General features: G+C 50.5%; 1 protein-coding gene across 1 annotated transcript; it reads left to right on the top strand.

Annotated features, from left to right (window-relative positions):
- Nucleotides 1-805: 805 nt before the first annotated feature.
- PLA2G4D (phospholipase A2 group IVD) lies at nucleotides 806-19,491 on the top strand. The gene is made up of 17 exons (XM_025883757.2): nucleotides 806-813; nucleotides 1,328-1,377; nucleotides 2,091-2,131; nucleotides 3,344-3,407; nucleotides 3,754-3,890; nucleotides 4,638-4,748; nucleotides 4,876-4,913; nucleotides 5,093-5,228; nucleotides 5,522-5,658; nucleotides 7,085-7,307; nucleotides 12,751-12,868; nucleotides 13,239-13,376; nucleotides 13,618-13,725; nucleotides 13,868-14,059; nucleotides 14,336-14,502; nucleotides 15,159-15,345; nucleotides 16,461-19,491. The coding sequence occupies exons 1-17, from the start codon at nucleotides 806-808 to the stop codon at nucleotides 16,685-16,687; spliced, it is 2,082 nt and encodes a 693-aa protein (XP_025739542.1). The 3' UTR covers nucleotides 16,688-19,491.
- Nucleotides 19,492-20,955: the final 1,464 nt, after the last annotated feature.

The following is a 20,955-nucleotide window of genomic DNA, read 5'->3' as shown; positions in this document are numbered from 1 at the left end:
TCGTTTCCCCGTTGTCACCTCTACACGGTGCAATTCTGTCCCTGAAGGGGAAGGGGTCCCACAGATTCCATCCCCCATTGGTCTGCCTGCCCTGACTGCTGCAGCCCAGGACCACGGCCCCGAGGACAGTGGTGGGCAAAGGCTGTTTGCCCCCAAACGCCTGGCAGCATCACTGACCTTGTGAGGAGAAACCTCAGCACAGAGGGGTGGGGCTGGGGCCCTGAGCAGGAGGGACCGAGCAGTCTGTTCTTTCTCTCCAGGGGGAGGCCTCTGCCTGCTGGCGGCTCACTGTGAGGGTCCTGGAGGCACGGAACCTGGGCTGGACTGACCTGTGTGAGTAACTATTTCCTGGGCTCGAGGGGTGTAGAGATGACCAGGCCCTACGGGAAAGGCCCAGGTGAGAACTTGGGGGCTGGGCTGGGCTGCCCACAGTGGCTGCCAAGGTCATGGCAAGAACCTGGCGAGGCCCCTGGAGAGGAGTGTAAGGAATTCTCTCTTACCCTGTTCTCTTGACATTGCCAGTGAGTGAGGCAGACCCCTATGTGACCCTACAGCTGCCAACCGTCCCTGGAACAAAGTTTAAGACCAAAACAATCACCAACACCAGTCATCCTGTATGGAATGAGACCTTCAGTTTCCTAATCCAGAGTCAGGTCAAGGTAAAGGCCAGTACCACCCACCTAAGGACCGGCTGTATCCTTCTTTTGGAGCACACCTTCCTCCAGGGCTCAGTCAGAGACACTGGGGAGGAGTGACTTTGTTCCCAGCTTGGGTGTGCGGTGTGGGAGAGAACGTGTGATCCGCCATGTGGCTGTGAGCCTGACCTCTGGCAAGTTGCTGGTCCTCTCTAAGCCCATCTGTGGAATGGAGGCAGTTAAGAATCCCTTCCTGATGGAGCTGTTATGAGGTTAAATGAGATAATGCATGGAAGACTCCTAATACAGTGCCTGGTACATACGGTGCCTTGGGGGACCAGCAAGCGGGGGGCGGGGGGCGGCAAGCAACGGTGGGGAAATGCTGAAAGAATTTTATTTTTTATAAAAACAAAAATTAGCCGGGGGAGATTAGGAACTTTGTCGGATTTCCTTTTAGTTCTTTTAAGTTTTACTATTATTTTTATTTTGAAGTACAAAGTGTGGAGGCATAATAATCTTTTCCAACCGTGGGCATCAAGTAAAGGCTCAACAGGTATGGAGTAAAGTGATGAGTAAATAATGTGCTACATTGCTGTTCTTGGGTCCCTAGAATGTTCTGGAGCTAAATGTCTATGATGAGGACTCAGTCACCGAGGATGATGCCTGCTTCAAGTTTCTCTATGACGTCTCAGAAGTCGTCCCTGGGGAGCTGCTCCGGAAGACCTTCTCCCTGCCTCCCCAGGTGAGTGGGGAGTCCTACCCCTCTGCAGTCCAGACTGAGGAAGTTACACAGCTTCTCCCTTCTGGAATGCTGCTGTGCTCAATGCGTTCACAGGAAGAGGGAAGCCCCTCCCAGAAATTTACATTTTAATAGGAAAGGAGAAGGCTTAACTAGACTGTTAACTAGACTGAATCACCAAATGCAGAGATTTTAGTCCACTACTAGGAAGGTTTCTGGTGGTGGAGAACTTCCTAATATCAATCAAAACCCAGCCCAGGGTAACTAACCCTTGGGGCAGTTGGGGGCTCCATCACTTCTGCTCACTGCTCTCCTGCGGTGCCCAAAGCCTGCTTCATGAAGGTCTCTGCTCCTTCTCCAGTAGGTGAAGGCTGGGGAATGGGAGGGCAGGGTTCTGGGGTCAGGTCCTCTTCAAGAGGAACAGGAGATGGGCCCTGGGCATCCTTAAACCTCTTTTGGCTTGTGCTCCCCACCTCCTCCTTCAGCCCTGCCAGGGAAGGAGACCTGTTCCCCGCAGACTTATCAGCTGTGGGTAACTTGGGCGGGCAGCCCATCTTTTCCCTAATTCTCAATTTCCACGTCTGTAAAGTGGGAAGAATTGTAATACCGTGCCTCCCTGAAAGACTGCTCGAGAGGTGACAATAACATGGTCAAAGAACTGTGTCAGCTGTGAAGATATGTGCAAATGTTGACGAGTTGCTCATCTTTGATTTCAGGGGCAGGGGGAGCTGGATGTGGAGTTCCTGCTGGAAAAAACGTGAGTAATCATCACACAGCCCAGGGAGTGTCTCAGGACCCAGGCTTCATTTAAGGCAATGTCTTTGGTCCAGATTCTCTGTCCCTCGTGTCTGGGGCGGGGGGGGGGGGGGGGGGTCCTGGCCCAAGGCTGGACGGCGGGGGGGGGGGGGGGGGAAATCGTGGGTGCCCCTGACAGTGTTTCATCACCTGTGATGGACTACTAGTTCTTAGCCTCGGAAGGTGGTGGGCAAGTCATGCAAGCCAGGCCCCACTGGGGTGTTAGTACTACAGCAGCAGAGGCTCGGAGGGAGTTTCCAGTGCGCTGCGCCTCCAACCTGGGGGCGCCGGGATAGAGTCGACGGTCTGTTGGCTCCTCCTTGAGCCGGTGGAGAGTCCTGGTCAGCTCTTCGAAGACAGAGCAAGCTCACAAATCTGCAGTGGACAGGAACGGGTGGTAAATAAGGCCCGAGAAGCTTTCCACTCAAAGGTTTCAGGCCAGCAACGCAAGGCATGACCTGGGAGCAGGGCCGGGCCTAGTGTGAGGGAAGGCACTTAGAGCCCCAGACTGAAGGAGGCCTCTACCCTCAGGGTCGTACAAGGGCCTGCTTCATGGGCTAGTATTACTTTTACAAATGCACGTTAAAATCGTCATACCTACGGCAGCTGCTTTTTATCTGAGGGGATGGAGACCAGTGGTGGCAGGCTAAACTCAGCCAGTGTGCGGGAGTCAGTCAGGAGCTGGGTGGGCTTCGGGCGTCAGATGACATGCCTTACAGAGAATGCAGCGGGCTCCTTTGGCAAGCTGGTCAACTGGAGGACAGCCGGGAGATCATTCCATCATCCTGTAGACCAGTGGTTTGCATACTACTGTTTGGGAGCCGTTGTGGTAGGAAGACACTCTCCAGGCTGAGTCCGCAGAGAAACACGGAGAAGAAAGAACCGTGCCTGAGGGTCGGGCGGCCTTCAGAAATCCCCCAAGTTTGGCAAATCTTTGAAAGCTGGGGGTGTGCACGGGGTGGAGGCGGGGCTCCCCCAGCTGCTCCAGAACACCTGACTCAGCAGTCCTGGCAGATCAGAGGAGAGGGGTGGTGGTTCTGCCTCCAATCCCACGCTGGACTCTGCTTCCTGTTCTGCGTGTGGTGGATTTGGATCCGTGGGGCTCAGAGGGTGAAGTTTAGGGGACCTCAGCTTCCCCTGCCAAGCCCCCAGCCCATGATGTTGTCTGCCCCAGGCCCGAGAGCTGTCCTGCCTGGATGTCTGTCTGGACCGCACCGGGAGCACAGCCACGGTCACAGGTGAGGCCTGCTCGGGACCAGGCCTGCTCTCTGCTAGATGGGGTGGCTGGGACACCTGTGCGGGGCAGCAGGCGAGCAGCCGAGCAGAGCCTCCTTCTTGCTCACACAGCACGAGGGCGACAGGTCTCCTGTGGGCTCGAGGGTCCCCCTGACCTGGGGGAAGGTGTGTTGCAGGAGGTGGGAGTCCCATGGGGGCTGGGGAGGGCGCTCTCCAGAATCCTGTCTATTGTAGTCCAAACTCCCAGGTCTCGACCATGCCCGAGCAATACTGCCAGTTTCCTGGGGTCCCCGCTCGGATTCCTGGCTCTTGTTGCCCTCGTGCTAATCTGCCCACTCTCCCGCCTAGATCAGGACAAGCTGGAGCTGGAGCTGGAGCTGAAGGGGTCCTATGAAGACACACAGACATCTGCTCTGGGCCCAGCCTCTGCCTTCCACTTCCATTACATGGCAGCCCAAGAGGCCAACCTGAGCGCACGTCTGAGGGTGGGTCTTGGCTTTGGAGCTCTCCCCGCCATGGGCGCGGGCCCCTCTCAGGCCAACGCCAGGCCCCCGTGGCCTCGCCAGCCTCCCCCAGTGAAGCACCAAGCCCTTGGCAGACGGGGAGAACCACCACAGCCTGGCATGGGCCCGGGGACTGCCCTGCTTTGTCAGACTTGGTTTGAACCTTTCAATGGCGCCTACATCAATACTCATAGAAGAATTTCCCATATCGGTGCCTCCAAGGCCCTGCATGGCCTGGCCCTTGCTCACCTCTGCTGCCTCACTTTGTTCCATGCTCCCCCTCTGTCATGATGCCCCAGCCATATTTATCTCTTCCCGCTTTCCCAACATGCCAAGGGCCTTCTGTGTTCTCCTCCGTCTCCTTCCGAGACTGCTGCCTCCTTCTCTTCCTCCTCTTTTAGATCTCAGCTCAAAGGGCCCCTCTTGACCCCCATCTTAAATAGACCCCTACACACCCCACCTTTCCTTATGGTATCGTATCACCCTGCTCATTTCCTTTACAACATTTTTTCCCTTTATAACATTCGCTAACATCTGTTCACTACCTATTTTGTGATAAATTCAGATACATAATTCAGTTAGAACAAAAAATATCAGCAAGTATTTTAATAATTAGTAATTATAAGTATTATAGTAACTAAATATTGTGCTTATTTTTACATTATCAGAGAGAGACTGTGTCTGTCTAGATACTCAGTAAGGATTGGTTGAATGAATATTTCCCTCCAGAGCTCTGCAAGCAATGGCTGGAATTCAGACAAGTCAGCTGGGCACCTCACTGTGCCCCTGAGGTCCTTGGCCATGGGAAAGGAGGTGACCATTAACATTCCTGCCACAAATGTAAGTGGCCTCGACTGGATGGGAAGTGCCAGTGAGAATAAAGATGGGGCGCCCAGGCCCCCAGGGGGTACCCACATTCCCCTGAGGGTTGAGGATATTCTAGTATGGTCTCTTGCTTTGATTTCAGACACCAGGAGTGAGGCTGCAGCTCAAGGCTGAGGGCTGGTAAGAGACGTTCATATCTGTGGGGGATGGTGTGGGGTGGTTGTGAGGCAGGGAGTGCTGTGGAAAGGGTGGCCCTTGGGGTTGGGAGCAGGGAAGTAATTTGGCAGCTGTCAGGGGCTTGGCCAGCCAGTGGCTGAGCTATGCAGTGCCCCTGACCCTCAGATCTTCTACTGCCCCAGCCCTAAGGAGCTGGCTGTGCACCTGGGCTTCGATCTATGCGCAGAGGAGAAAGCCTTTCTGAGCAGGAGGAAGCAAGTGGTGGCTAAGGCTCTAAAGCAGGCCCTGCAGCTGGACAGAGACCTACAAGAGGATGAGGTTTGGGGGTACTGGGGAATGTGGGTGCAATACCTTGGACTGGCCTTAAGGAAGTACCCGATTCCGCTGCCCTCTCCAGATGCTCCAGTTGCAGAGATGGGAGTGGCTGTGTGGTGGGTGGGGGTGAGCTTTGGGGTTCTCACTCCTTTTTGGGCCCTGTCCAGGGCCGAGAGCTGTCACTTCCTGGGCGAGGGGCTGGGTGCTAGGTCTAACCCCGACTCCATCAGGCCCTGGCCCCGAGGTCCCTTCCATCCTGGTCCCGGTTAAGCCAGCCTGTGTCTGTTTCGGTCCAGGTCCCTGTTGTGGGCATCATGGCCACAGGAGGAGGTGCCCGGGCCATGACCTCTCTCTACGGCCACCTGTTGGCCCTGCAGAAGCTGGGCCTCCTGGACTGTGTGACCTACTTCAGCGGCATCTCGGGCTCTACATGGTGAGGGCCGTGGGGACTGGAAGAGCAGAGATGATCAGGTCCCAAAGGGGAATGGAGTAGAAACCGGGGAACCCCTCTACATGTGGAAGCCAAGTGGGTCTGAGCAGTATAGTCTGGTGGGTGTCAGGTGGCTTTCTCAGAAGGGAGGAAGTAGATATTACAGAGGTCCTCCTGTGAGAGAGGCATTGGAGGACACCATTCCACACTACTGGAGAGGCCCAAGGCAGCTGATTCAGGAGGAGCTGGGGTTTGAGTCTCTGCCACACCACTTACTGGGCAACTGATTTCCTCTGATTCTCAATTGACTCATCTCCAGAACGGGGGTAATAGTAGTACTTATTCCACAGGATTGTCCTGGGGCAGCCCAAGTAAAACACTTATCTTGTCTGACATGTACCAGGAACTCCAAGTCGGTAGCTCTTTTTTCTTTAAACATTATTATCTCATTTAAATCCTTGTAAGACTCTCTAGGGTAGTTTCTTTTGCTGTCCCTATAGTATAGATGGAGAAATTTAGATGAAGAGATACTACCTTACCTCTTACCTAAAGACAACGTTGCCTCCCTATAACCCCACCCTGCCTATGATGAGGTGGGACTTTTCACTGTTAGAGATTCGTTCCTTTGAGTCTTATTGAAATGTGACTTTAAGGAGTAAAAGGAGAGTAAACTCAGAGGACTTATGTGACAGCTGTTGACAAGCAGAGTCTTAAAGGGCTTCAGGACAGGCCCATGAAGATGGGTGTTGGGTCTAGATCTGTTCTGTACAATGCAGTAGCCACTAGTCATATGTGGTTATCGACCACTTGAAATGTGGCTAGTCCAAATTGAGATGTGTTATAAAGATAAAATAGGGAATTTCGAAGACTTAGCTAGAAAAAATATAAATTTATGTTAATTTTTTTATATTGATTACATGTTGAAATGAGAATTTTTAGATATATTGAATTAAGATAATACTATTAAAATTAAATTTTAAGGGGCGCCTGGGTGGCTCAGTCGGTTAAGCGTCTTCCTTCAGCTCAGGTCATGGTCCCAGGGTCCTGGGATCGAGCCCAACATTCGGCTCCCTGCTCCGCGGGAAGCCTGCTTCTCCCTCTCCCACTCCCCCTGCTTGTGTTCCCTCTCTCGCTGTGTCTCTCTCTGTCAAATAAAAAAAATCTTTTTAAAAAATTAATTTTTATTGCTCTCTTCTTACTTTTTAAAAAATGTGGCTACTGGGAAATTTCAAATTACATCTGTGGCTCACATTATATTTATATTGGACAGCGCTGATCTGGAAGAAAACCCCGAGACACATTTTCCAGATGGGCAGGGCCTTGGCTGCAGGATCACCACATTGGGAGCAGTGGGAGGGTGGCAAGGAGATGTAGCAGCGAGCCAAGCTGGGCCTCCGCCTCCCACCATACTGTCCCTTTATTCTCCTAGGGCAATGGCCCACCTCTACGGGGACCCTGAGTGGTCACAGAAGGACCTCGAAGGACCCATCAAATATGCCAGAGAGCACCTGGTCAAGAGCAAGATGGAGGCCTTCTCCCCGGAGCGCCTTGCGAGCTACCACCAAGAGCTGGAGCTGCGGGCCAAACAGGGCCACCCCACGACTTTTGTGGACCTGTGGGCTCTCGTGCTGGAGTTCATGCTGCACGGCCAGGTAGGGTACCAATGCTGGCAAGGCGAAACGTGAGTGCACCTGCGGGGCTGGGGCAGCCTTGCAGTTAGCTACTGCGCCTGCGCCTTTCCTACAGGGTGAGGGAGGCTGGGATCTGTGGGGAAAGGGCGCGGGGATCACAGTGTCTCCGTGGCTACTGTACTTTGGGATGCTGCCTTTTTGAGTCAGGCTGTTTTTCAGTTCTTTGCCATGAAACAGAGATTTCTACATCTCTCAAGAGCTTAGGGATGAGTCGATGCCAAAGTCAGTTAGGCAAACAAAACTTTGACATTATGTTTGTCAGTGAGATTGCTCGAATAATTTTTATCTTATTAATACTGCAATATAGAATGTCTTCTTCCTCTACATCTTCATGGTACTGTTAAAAGCACAGACTCTGGAGCCAGATTCCCCAGGTTTAATCTCAGCGCCTCTCACTAGCTATGTGTTCCTTCGCAAGTTACTAATCTCTCCGTGCCTGGGTTTTCTCATCTGTTCAGTGGGGGCGAGTGAGAATAGTACTTACTTCACAGGCTGGTTGTGAACACTGAGTGGTACTTTGGCATAGAGTTAGCATTGTTAGCTATTATAGTTCTTTCTTTTTTTTAGAGATTTTATTTTATTTATTTGAGAGAGAGAGCAAGAGAGAACACAAGCACGGGGGGAGAGGAAGAAGCTGGTTCCCCGCGGCGCAGGGAGCCTGGGATCATGACCTGAGCGGAAGGCAGAGGCTTAAACCTTGGAGCCACCCAGGTGCCCCAGCTATTATATTTCTCTACTGTTTATTGTAATGCCATGAAGACCAAACTGAGCAGATACATTTTTTTTTAACTTGCTTCTTTAAGGAAAGTTTAGTAAGTCCGCTGTTAAATCTTACATTAACTGATACAATTATTAAAATCAGTTATTTTTTTCCCACTATTGTTTTACCACAGGTAATTATCTGAACATTTCTTTTGAAGCATTTGAAACAACTAAAACATACACAAAAAAGTATCTTTAACATTCATAATAAAAAAGTAAACTATCAAATATATTAGCAGAGGAAGGATTCTTGCCTTTCTTATCTTTGGGTATCAGGAGTTTGACCAAGAAAGATTATTATGTAAACTAACCAAAAATGAATTTGCTTTGGATTTTTTTCTTTAAGTGTTATTCTTGCTGGTAAGAACAATGCTACTTGGAAATTACCAACCATTCTTATTTTTTATGTATTAGTTTAAAAATATTATAAAAATAATATTTATCATTAAATATTACAATAATCTTCAGACCTAAGAAAATGCATAAAGCATAAAGAATAATGTAATGAATATGCACAATCTCACCAACCAGCCTAAGAAATAGTATGTTACAGAAAGAATTGAAGCCCCCCTGTGGATGCCTCCCCAGTCCCATATCATCATATGCATATCTTCAGTCTGTATACATGATTGTATCATGTAATACATAACATATAATTCCATAACATACTTTATTTACCTCTGTTATATATTTTATTGTATATACCTTTTATTATACATCCTTAAGAAAATTACAGTGTTACTTGCACAGATGATTTCAAACAAGTCTCCTTGTGCGCAAATGTTAAGAGATTCTCTGAGCCTCCAAGATACATACCCAGGAGTGGGATTGTTAGGCAGTTTGGGTACTTGTATCTTCAGCTTTCCTGCCTATTGCCAAATCATTCTCCAAAAAGGTTTCATTAATTCACACTCCCACCATCAGTGTATCAGCATTTCTTTTTCTCTACACGCTCTTCAGACTTTTAGTTTTTTGTTCATTTTATGGGTGTCATACAAAATTTTATTGTGGCTTTCTATTTCCTTGATTTTTAGTGAGACTGATCTTATTTTCAAGTATATTTGTCATTGGGACTTCCTCTTCCATGGATTACCTACTCAAGTCCTTTTCCATTTTTCTGTTAATTCATCTTTAATATTATTTTGTGGGAGTTCCTTATAGATTCTGGATATTAATCCTTTATCAGTTCCACTAGATTTTGATGCATAATTTTAATATAACCTGGTGTATCATTCTTTTCCTTTATGGTCTGTGCTTTTAGAGTCTCCCTAGAGAAATCTTTCCCTCTCCTAAAGTTATAAAATATCTTCCTATGTATCCTTATAAAAGTTTTAAAGATTTGTTTTTCACAATTAGGAATTTAATCTTTAATATATCTTCAGGTATTATGTGAACACAAACCCTGTTTTATTTTTTTTCCATATGGATTGCAAACTTTCCGAATGTCACTTAGACTTTTTTCTCCACAAATCTGCGTTACTACTTGTGTCCTATGTCAGCTTTCATATATTCATGGGACTCTTCCTGAGTTCTCTTCCATTCCAATGGGGCTGATTCTCTAACATGTGCCAACACTGCACTGGATTAGAGACTCTACGGTGGTAATGCATGCTGGTATCTGATAGGACAGGTTTACCCCCATTTGCCACCTTGGTTTTTCTCAGAATTACCCTGGCTCCTTTTGGCCCTTTGCTCCTCTATACATGTAATAGAATCAGCTAGTCGTGTTTCATGGGAAATGTTAGCATTTTTATTGAGAGGCGCCTGGGTGGCTCAATTGGTGAAGCATCAGACTCTTGGTTTCCGCTCGGGTCATGATCTCAGGGTCCTAGGATGGAGCCCCATGTGGGGCTCCCTGCTCAGCGAGGAGGCGGCTTATCTTCCTCTCTCTCTGCCCCTCCCCCCCATGCGCACGCTCTCTCTCTCTCTCTCTCAAATAAATCAATAAATCTTTTTAAAAAAAGAATTTTTATTGAAATGACATTTAATTTATAAAACCAATGTAACTACTTGAAGTATTTTTACTTTATTAATGTATCCTATGTATTCTTTAGATCTGTATCTTAAGTTCATGTTTAGTTGTGAGGGTATTGTGTTTTATTAATGACTTTTCTGCCTGGTAGTGGCAATTAATTACTGTAGAGTTGGGAGAAGCTTGTTTTAACAGTTTACTTTATGAGGTGCTAAAAAATGCAGTTTGATCCAAAGCTTTAAAGAAGACTTTTATTTAATTACCATTTGATCCTTCAGTAATGACTTAATGCATGGTATTATATACAAGGTTTAGAGTCTATTTTTAAAAGACAAACTTAATAAGGTTTGGGGTGTTTTTGGTTCACAAGAAATCTTGTGGTATTATTGAACAAACAATGCATCCTTAAAAATGAGCACCCATGTGGTTTTAAAAATTTTGTCTCAATATTAAAGCTTTTCAAATATTCTTTTTTTTTTAGTTATTATGCTCTATCTCTTAAAGCTAACATTCATTATATGCTTTTTAAAATAATTCTTTAATCAGAGAAATTTAGTGTGTATTTCAAATTTAAGTTTTTGGGTAAAAGCATTTATTATCTCTATTTTATGCTAATGTACAACTCTAAAAGTCATTTTAAATGTCAGAAAATATAACTCCATAAGAAATAACAATTTCATTATTATTATTACAGAAATAGTATACCCTGAACTTTATACAGAACTTTATTAGTCTACACACTTCTATAATATTGCTTCAGTTTTTGTTAAAAGAAAAAGTGCTTGTAAAATATACCAGTTATGATCAAACTATGTCTTTCAAACTTTTTTCTTTAGTCTTTTGCTGACAAGCACTGAACTGCTTAGAAGCTGCTCACCGTTCCTTAGGAGGAAACTCATAGTTTTTCTCTTGCTTTTTTCTGAGTCAAGAAGGTCTTACATGTTTTTCTTCACTTCTGGCCAAAAAGGTTTTGCCATTAGTCCCCCCTGCCCATACAGTGCCTAGACCATGTCAACACATGGTCAACACCACACCCAGCTCCCACACCTCAGGGGGACCCTTGAGTCATCATCAGAGGGGTGCTCTGTAGCGTTGGGGATGCTCATTTGGAAACGGGGGGCCTGGAGATCCAGAGGCCTGCCACCACTGGTGAGTTATTAGAAGGAAAAAGAATACTGGGTGTTATTTCGGTAGATGGAGGGATGTGCTGACCCTTTTCCCTCAGGTCAGAAATGGTGCATCTGGAGTAAAAGATCACATTTCCCCTCATCTTACATGTCCAAAGAGCAGGCAAACAGGATTCCTGAATAAAAAGACTTTGAGAAGGGAAATTGCAGTTATTAATCAAGGTCCCCCCCCTCTACAGTATGTACATACACTCACACCTGCGGGACTGACTTGCAGCTATGATGCATAGCGCCAGGGCCTTGAGCCACATTGGGGGATTTTTCCTGTGGGTTCCCTCTAACTCAAGTCCTATAGGGTACCCCTGTGGAACTGGGGGGAAAGATGACCCATCAGTGACAGAGGTCTTTGGGAGGAAGAAGTACACCTGGGCCTTGCCACGGGTGTGGGAGGGGGGACTCCTCATTGGGAAGGTGGGGCTAGAATCCTGGGACACACACCTGGCTGATCATCAGAATTTCCTAGGGAAATTGAAGAAACAAATTCCTCAGCGAGAATCTCCTGATTCTCAGAAGTAACCTCGTAATCTGTTTAGCACATCCTCTAGGTAAATCAGATGATAAGGGCGGATTGGGCTGTTTGGGAACCCCCTAGGTCTAGCTGCTGAGTGAGGTGCCTTCCAGTTCAGAGAACCCGAGAGAGGGATTGTACATCTGTGGGACATCCCACCCCGTCAGAAGCAGCCGCGGCCTGTGGCAGGCTCCTTCCCAAGGGCGGCTCTGGGCAGCCACCACCATTAACCTTGCTGATGCTGGACAGGAACCCTATTGGCATCTCTGGTCTGGGATACAACGAGACCCTTCTGTGCCCCTAGAACTCTGGGAGGCTCTCCCAAAAGGCAAGCCATAGTTCCTGCCATCAAGGCAGAACTTGGTGTTTCACTGAAGAGAAAATTGGAAACGGAGGCAAGAATAAACAACGAGGTACAACATCATACTGTGCAAAGCAGGAAAGAGGGGGGCAGGTAAGGGGGAGGCAAGGATGCCTGGAAAGCATTTTGGAGGGGCCAAGACTTGGACTGCATTCGTGTGAATCTAGAAGAGGCAGCCCACCCCCTGACAGAGCTTATGGTGTATACTAAAATGGGATTCCCGTGTCCTTTCTGGAAAGCAGTGTGTGTGTGTGTGTGTCTTTGTGTCTGTGCATCAGGGTCCACATCCCCTCCACCCTTCAACTCATAAAGATGGGGCCAAGGACCGCAGGAGCAGAGGTGGGGTGTCACTATGGACACCACAGTCCTTGTGAATGGCCTTCTCCTGAGATACGCAGTGCACAACCTCCATAGCCTTCCATGGCGACCCTGCATCTGGTCAGAATATGGGGGTGGGAGTGGGAACTGGATGAGTGCACCCACCCATGCCACCCAAATTCCAATGGAGAGCTGCCTCACCCTCAGGGTGTGCCCCCCCTCCACCCAGTCCTGCTGGAGTTGCTGCCTCTAGGGTGCTTCCAACCACACCTAGGCCCTCATGCCTCCCACCCCAGGTGACGGATCAGAAGCTGTCGGAACAGAGAGCAGCTCTGGAGCAGGGCCAGAACCCTCTACCCCTCTACTTGAGCCTCAATGTCAAAGAGAACAACCTGGAGACCCTCGACTTCAAGGGTACAGTCTTCAGCCCTGTCCACATAACCCTCCAACACGCACACACACACACACACACACACACACACACCTCCTGTGCACCCTGCGGGTCTTCAGAGAATTGAAACAGGAAACTCCTACACAGATTGCTCAGCCTTCTGGAAGGGAGGCGGTTCTGATGAGCTGATGAGCCAGGCCGCAGAGCTCACTGTCCTGGTGGTGGAGGTGGTGGGGATGTGCTCAAGGGGCTGGATGGAGGGAGTCAGCCAGGCAGCGAAAAGGCTGGGGCCTGCTGGGGGGGGGGGGCAGCATCTTTGGCCCCTGTGAGAGCTGGGGCTCCCCGCTCAGCCCACTCTCCTCTCATTCCCGCCTCTCACTCCTGTTCCCATAGAGTGGGTGGAGTTTTCCCCCTATGAGGTGGGGTTCCTGAAGTATGGAGCCTACGTCCCTAGCGAGCTCTTCGGCTCCGAGTTCTTCATGGGGCAGCTGATGAGGAGGCTCCCTGAGTCCCGGATCTGCTTTCTGGAAGGTGAGTGGTGGTTACTCCGAAGATTCTGGCTGATCCTGGGCCAGGCCTCCCTGACTGGACATGATTCCTGTACCCGGGTCTGGCAGAGCCCCTGGGGTGGGGCACCACCGGGGTGGGGCTGTGGGGAAGAGCTACTGTCCAAGCAGCCCACCTGCCTCCCATTTTCCATCCCCGCCCTCCATGTGATGGGAGGCTGTGTGCTGAGGCCTGAGGCTGACTTATGTGGGGGTTTGGCCTTCAGGTATCTGGAGCAACATTTTCTCCCTCAACTTGCTGGATGTCTGGTATGACCTCCTCAGCTCTGATGACACCCGGAAGCAGCACATCAAGGACAAGATCAGGAACGTGGGTAAGAAGCCGGGCCGGGAGGGGAGGCTGGGATGAGGCGCCTTCCTCTTCAGATGCTTGGGGGAGGGGCACTCTCCGAGGGGAAGCAGGGCCAGGCATTTCCAGGCCTTTCACCGGACCAAGGTCTGTTTCTCTGAGCCCAGAGGAGTCTCCTGCCTCCTTGAGGACCTCCTCATGGCTGGAGGCCTCATGGCTGCAACCCGGGACGGCCCTGGCCAAGGCGTTTAAGGGCTTGCTGACAGGCAGGCCACTCCACCAGCACAGCTGCAACTTCCTCTGGGGCCTCCAGATGCACCAGGGCTACTACAGCCAGAAAGACTTCTCCACCTGGGCAGGTAAGGGCCCCTGCCGTGTCTCCGCAGGGAGCAAGCTTGGGTTCCCAGCGGGGACATGGACCGTGGTTAGGACTGGCAGAGGACTTGGGGGGGTGGGTCACAGCATCCCCTTCTGGGGTTGGCCTGCAAAAGGTCTTGGGAAGGGCTGGGGTGGCGTGTGCCTACAGCGAGTGACGCCAGAGGACAGAAGGGGACATGGAGGCAAATGCAGTGTGAAGGGTAGAAGACATGTGGCAGAGTGGCTGTCCCCTGACTATTACCTGCCTTCCCCATCAGACTGCCAGCTAGACTCCACCGCTAGCCAGCTGACCCCTCAGGAGCCCCAGCTCTGCCTGGTAGATGCCGGCTACTTCCTCAACACCAGCTGTCCCTCCATGTTCCGGCCAGGCCGCAGGCTGGACCTCATTCTCTCCTTCGACTACTCCCTACCCTCACCCTTTGAGGTGCCTCTCTTTGCCCCATGGAAACCCCAGACACCCTGCAGCCAGGCCATGCTCCAGGGGCCACTGACCCTGACCTCCTGGGTCCCCAAGGGGAGGGAAGGGTGACAGGCTCTGACTCACAGACTCCTGCCAGGGCCCTCGGTTGGGAGGGGCTGTGGAGGTGCTGGGGCCCTGGGCTCCCAGGACAGGTGGGCAGGGAAGAAGCTCGCTGCGCCCACCCCAAGAAGAGCAGCTAGACGAAGCTGGAAGGAGACCCTGGCCTGTCCACATGCATCCCCCTCAGGGCCTCCCTGGGGACTCGGGAGCAGGGCGGGCTGGGGGCAGGAATAGGGCCCTGGTACACAAGTGGGTCCCCTACTGAGGCCTCCAGGCTCTGGGATTTGCATAACCTAACAACAGAATCCCAAATGGGAGCAGGGGTGCTAGGTCTGTGCCTCCCCTGAAGATATTAACCAAACAACATGGCAGACTGCTGGAATCCTTCGCCTCCCTCTGAGGAGACACCGTGTATCTTAACTGGGCCACACAGAGGCCAGGACCAGGTTGTCTTGACACTGAGTGGTCAGTTGGGCTGGAGCTCTAGCATTTTCTAGAGCACTGACCTGAGACGACCAGGAAGTAGCCGGTTCTCTCTGGGCCCCCCTCCCCGCAACCAGGCGCTGCAGCAGACTGAGGTGTACTGCCGGGCCCGGGGACTGCCATTCCCTCGAGTGGAGCCCAGCCCTCAGGACCAACGCCAGCCGACAGAGTGCCACCTCTTCTCAGACCCCTCCTGCCCCGATGCCCCGGTCCTGCTGCACTTCCCGCTGGTCAACGCCTCCTTCAGGGACCACTCAGCCCCCGGTAAGGCATCCCCTCCCTTCCTCACAGCCTGGCAGCCTGACCCTCAGAGGCACTGCCTGCGTCCTTCCCAGTGCTCCTGCGGCCAGCGGAGGGAGGGGGTCCTCAGGCCAGTCCCACCCTGCTCTGGACACAGCAGTGTGCTGGTCTCTGTGGGGATGCCACATCCCTGCAGGGGCTCTCTGCTGGCAAAGTCACCGTGCTGCTGTCCTGTCATGACCCCAGGCTCCTATGGCCCCCACCGCCCCCAGCTGCACCTGGGCTCTTCTGCTCTCCTGCTCTGGGGTGGTGTGTGGGAATCCCTGCTTCCAGAGGCCCTCCTGCGTGGTCCCCGTCTGCAGACGTCTCCACCCCTGCTTGGGCACCACGTTGTTGGAGGGCTAGGCAGCCAGGACGGAGGGGCCCCCGGGCCCCGGGCTCTCAGATTTCTCCTGACGCTACCTGGGATTTCAGCTGGATTCTCCCCTCCTACCCCAGCCCTGCCTGTGGTCTTTTCTCAGGAAGCTGGGCCTCTACTCTGGGGTCCCTGAAATGTAAACCCTCATCACATGCCTTCCAATCCTTCCCTTCCGCCAACTAGTCCGCCTTTTCTGGTGGGGAAGCCTCACTTCTGCTTTTGTCCGTTATTCCTGGCTTTCTGGTTCCCGCTCTAATTCCAAACCTTCCAGCTTTACCCTTAACAGGCTCAGCCCACATCTTAGAATTCTCTCTTTCTCTCTCTCTCTGTCTCAACGAAGACTGGTTCTTAAAAAGCAAAAATCCCTTTGGTTTTCAGACTCTTGTTTCCATCATGTGTTTTAAAAATCCTTCACTAAGCTGACTGACTTTGTGGTCCAGCTGTTTCCACCTTGACCCTGAAGGTGAAACAGAGATACTGTCAGGTTGCCTCAAAAGTGAGAGTGCATTGCCACAAGGAAATGTGGGGAGTAGCAAACCCTTCATGTCTCAAAGTAGTACCCTACTATCTGCATTTCTATTTCTGGGCAAAGGACACAGAGGGCTGGGGCGGGGGGAAGTGAGGAGGAGCAGCCCACCCTGGCGCCCAGCCACAAGGCTTCCTTCTGCCCAGCTCTGGAGGCCTCTGGGTCCTGCTCCTAACCCCTCTCACCCCTGGGCAGGTGTCCGGCGCAGCCCTGCAGAGCTCCCAGCTGGCCAGGTGGATCTCACTGGGACCACCTCACCCTACTCCCTGTTCAACATGACCTACAAGGAGGAAGACTTTGATCGCCTGCTGCAGCTTAGTGACTATAACATACGGAACAGCCAGGGCGTCATTCTGCAGGCCTTGAGGACTGCCATGAAGCACCGGGCTCTGGGGACCAGGCCTCCAGCAGCACAGAATTGAGGCTGCTCAGGGACCCCAGCACTCTGATGACCCTCCGCGGGCTGGGGGCTTAACCCAAGCTCAGCTAGGTACGGCCACAGCCCTCGCTGGGCTGGGGTTCCCGGGCTGTCCAGGCCTGAGCCTCCTCTGCAGTGGGTCTCATGGCCCCCCAAATTCTCCCTCCCCTCCATCACTGGCTTGAGAGGAGCTGAAAGGAAACTCCTCACCAGACCAACGTGCAGCATAGCTGGTCCGACCAGACAAATGTTCACATGTGATGACTTTCATGCCAAGCTGAGCGGATTTGGGGTACAAGCTGCAGGTGTCAGAGCAGGGGTGGGAACCGGCAGGGCAGGGTCCTAACTGAGAGGTGGCTCCAGGCATCAGGAATCACACTGTGTCCTGAGAGTCTCCTCTTTGATCCCTCCTCCTCCTTCTCGCTCTTCTTTTATACTATCTCCAAGCAACCTTAGTGACATATAATCCACATACCATATCATTCATCCTTCTAGAGAGTACGACTCGATGGCTTTTACTATGTATTCACAGAGTTGGGCAAACCTCCCCACAGTCATTTTGAGAAGATTTTCATCACCCACAGAAGAAACCCCTCACCCCTCACCTGTCAACCTCAAGCCTCTCCCCCAGCCCCAGGCAACCACGAATCTACTTTCTGCTTCTATGGATTTGCTTATTGTGGACATTTCCTATACGTGGATTCATACAATATGTGGCCTTTTGTGTCTGGCTCCCTTCACTCAGCATGATGCGTGCAAGGGTTGTCCACGTGGGAGCGGGCATCAGTGCTTCATACCTTCCTATGGCTGAATAAAACTCCCACGCTTTACCTGACGGTCACTGGGTAATGAACACTTGGGTCGTTTCCAATCTTTGGCTGTTCTGAATAATGCTGCTATGAACAATCACGTACATGGCCGTATGTGGACAATGGTTTCCATTCTTTTGCATGTCCACCTAGGAGTGCACTTGCTGGATTATAATGTAATTCTCTGCTTCACCTTTTGAGGACCTGCCAGCCCATTTCCATGCTGCTGCCCCATTTTCCGTTCCTGTAGGCCTTGTACCAGGGCTCCAATTTCTCCACGTCTTAGCCCACACGTTATTGTCTGCCTTTTGATTTCAGTCATCGGAGTGGGTGTAAAGTGGTATCTTATCAGCATTTCCCTAATGACTAATGATGTTAGGGACCTTTTCACATACTGTAGGCCTTTTGTAGATCTTCTTTAGAGAAATGTCTATGCAGATCTTTTGCCCATTTTCATTGGGTCATGTGGTTTTTTTTATTATTGTTAAGAGTTCCTTATATTTTTTAGATACAAATCCCTGATCCAATGTATGATTTGCAGTTTTTCTCCTAATCTGTGGGCTGCCTTTTCACTTTCCTGAGGATATCCTTTGAAGCACAGAAGCTTTCTTATTTTGATGCTGCCATTTATATTTTCTTTTGCTACTTGTGCTTTTGGTGTCATATTTAAAAAAACCATTGTCTAATCCAAGGTCATGAAGATTTACACCTGTTTTCTGCTAATACTTTATGGCTTTAGCCCTTACATTTAGGTCTTTGATCCATTTTGAGTTAACTCTTGTATACAGTGTGAAACAGGGGTTCAACTTCATTCTTTTGCATATGCGTATCCAGCTACTCCAGCACCATTTGTTGAAAAGGCCGTTCTTTTCCCCCATTGAATGGTCTTGATACCCTCCCTGAAAATCAGTTACCTGTGGATGTGAGGGTGTATATCTAGACTTATTTCGTTGATCTATTTGTCTATCCTTATGCTATACCACACTGTTTTGATTACTGTAGTTTGTAGTCAATTTTGAAATCAGGAATTGTGAGCCTTCCAGCTTTGTTGGTGGGCATGAACAGGGTTAAGCAACTTGCTCAAGATCCCTAAACTCAAAAGTGGCAAAGCCAGCGCTGGAACTGGAGACTTTAAAATCAAGCCAGGCTTGGGGCATGTGGGTGGCTCAGGCACTTAAGCATCTGACTTTGGCTCAGGTCATGGTCTCGGGTTCCTGGGATCAAGCCCTGCGTGGGGTCCTGGGATCATGTGGGGTCCTGGGGTCTTGTGGGGTTCTGGGGTCATGTGGGGTCCTGGGGTTGGGCTCCCAGCTCAGTGGGGAGTCTGCTTCCCCTCTGCCCCCTTCCCTCTGCCCCTCCCCCTGCTCATCCTCTCTGTCTCTGTCTTTCTCAAATGAATAACTAAAATCTAAGAAAATAAAAATTAAAAAAAAAAAACCTAGCCAGGTTTCTAACTGCTACACCACACTGCATCTTTGGGTACTTACTTTATAGCATGCCCTATTGTACAATGAAGACTTAACCTAACCTAAAAAGAGGTCTGGCCTTCACTCTGGGCTACTGAGAGGTGATCTCTTTACCCCTTGAATGGCCTGCCTGCTGGGAGTGTCTTTGTTTGCCTGGGGCTCTGGCCGCTGGACAGCCTCACAGTGTGATTTGTGACGGGAACTCTGGAATAGTCGGTGTCCGTTCCCACCTCCAGAGGACCCGGAACTAAAGCCAAGAGCCCGACATCCCAGAGAGATTGGAGACCAAAGGTCAGCCACGTGGGCAGGATGTGATCAAGCCCCAGTAAAAACTCTGGACCCCAAAGGCCCCAGGGAATTTCCCTGGTTGGTGATATGCTGTGGGTTGTCGCACACTGTGGCTGGATAGGGGAACACCGCCCATGACTCTGGGGGAGGGAATGACTGGGAGCTCCACTTTTAGGACCCTCCTGGACTCTGCCTTGTGCATCTCTTCCTCTGGCTGGTTTCAATCTGTATCCTTTCCCTATAAAATAAACGGTAATCCCAAGTACAGAGCTTTCCTGAGTTCTGTGAGTCATTCTAGCCGATTATCCAACCTGAGGTCCTGGGGACCCCGGAATTGGCAGCCAGTTAGTCTGAAGTAAGGGTCGTCCCGGGAAGCCTGAACGTGTGGCTGGTGTCTGAAGCCAGGGCCCTATTGTATAGCGGCTGTTCCCTCACGCGGCAGTTTGGTGAGCTCCCTGGCGGGTGGGGTCAGAAGTCCTGGGCAGACTTGGCAGTGTGGGGGACAATGCCCTCAACTTTGCAGTTTGGCTGATTCAGGGCACCGACGTTCTGAGGAGTGAGAGGGGCACAAGTAAGGAAAAAAAAAAAAAGACTTGTTCCATTTCAGGAACTTTCCCTAAAGCCAGAGAGAGGGCTGAGGAGTTCCATGTGGGCCCCAGAGTGGGCTGGGCTGCGGCTCAAGGCCACACCTGGTGCATGGGTGTGCATGTGGGTATATGAGTGTGTTTGTCTCCCCCTGCCCCCCACCCCCTGACGAGCTCTTACCCCAGATTCCCTGACTACCTGAGGTCTCATCAGCCCCTCCTGATCCGAGTGAGGACTGCAACTCAGGCAGCTGTCAGGCCTACCCACAGGCTCCATGGAGATTGTGCAAGCTTTTGCTGCAGCCTGTGGGCCCCTCCTGGGCCAGGCCCGAAGCTTGCCTCAGGGACAGGAAGGTCCTATAAGCTGCCTCAGCACTTCCCCTGGGCCCCTGCTGGCAATTTGCTCTCTGCCCTGCACAGGTGGTGGCCGTGGGAACAGCAAACAGTGAACTGAGAGATACTTCATGTTCCTGTCATATCTTATTTAACAACGTATAGACCAAATGAGAATAATAATATAAAAGTAATTTCTTGACAAAATTCAATACAAACTCAAGATTTATGAAAAGTTCTTAATAAACTAAGAATGGAAGGGCGTTTACTTAACCTGATATAGGGTATCTCCAATGGTTAATTCTGTCGACTTGGCTGGGTCACAATGTCCGGATATTTGGTCAAACAGTATTGTAGATGTTTCTGTGAGGGTTGTTTTTGCATGAGATTAACATTTAAATCGGTGGAGTTCGAGTAAAACAGGTCATTCTCCACACTGTAGAGGGGCCTCATCTAATCAGTTGAAGGCCTTAACAGGACAACGGTTGACCTCCCCCAGCAAGAGGGACTTCTGCCAGCAGACTGTATTTGGACGCCTTGAAACTCTTCCCTGAGTCTCCATCCTGGCAGCCTTCCCTGCAGATTTTGGACTCGCAAAGCCTCCACGATTATATGGGCAATTCCTCACAGTAAGTCAGTCACTAGCTCTCTCCCGGTCTGCCCTCCTCTCCCGCTCCCCCCTTCTCTCCCTCTTTCTCCTTCTCTCTCTGTCATATTTATCTATCTATATATGTATCTCCTGTTGGTTCTGTTTCTCTGAATAACCCTGACTAATACCGTACCTATTAGAAG

This window comes from Callorhinus ursinus, unplaced genomic scaffold (assembly GCF_003265705.2).
Source record: "Callorhinus ursinus isolate GAN/ISIS: 27379988/994484 unplaced genomic scaffold, GSC_fseal_2.0 scaffold25, whole genome shotgun sequence".
NCBI classification, from domain to species: domain Eukaryota; kingdom Metazoa; phylum Chordata; class Mammalia; order Carnivora; family Otariidae; genus Callorhinus; species Callorhinus ursinus.
This window is presented reverse-complemented; position numbering and strand designations above follow the sequence as displayed.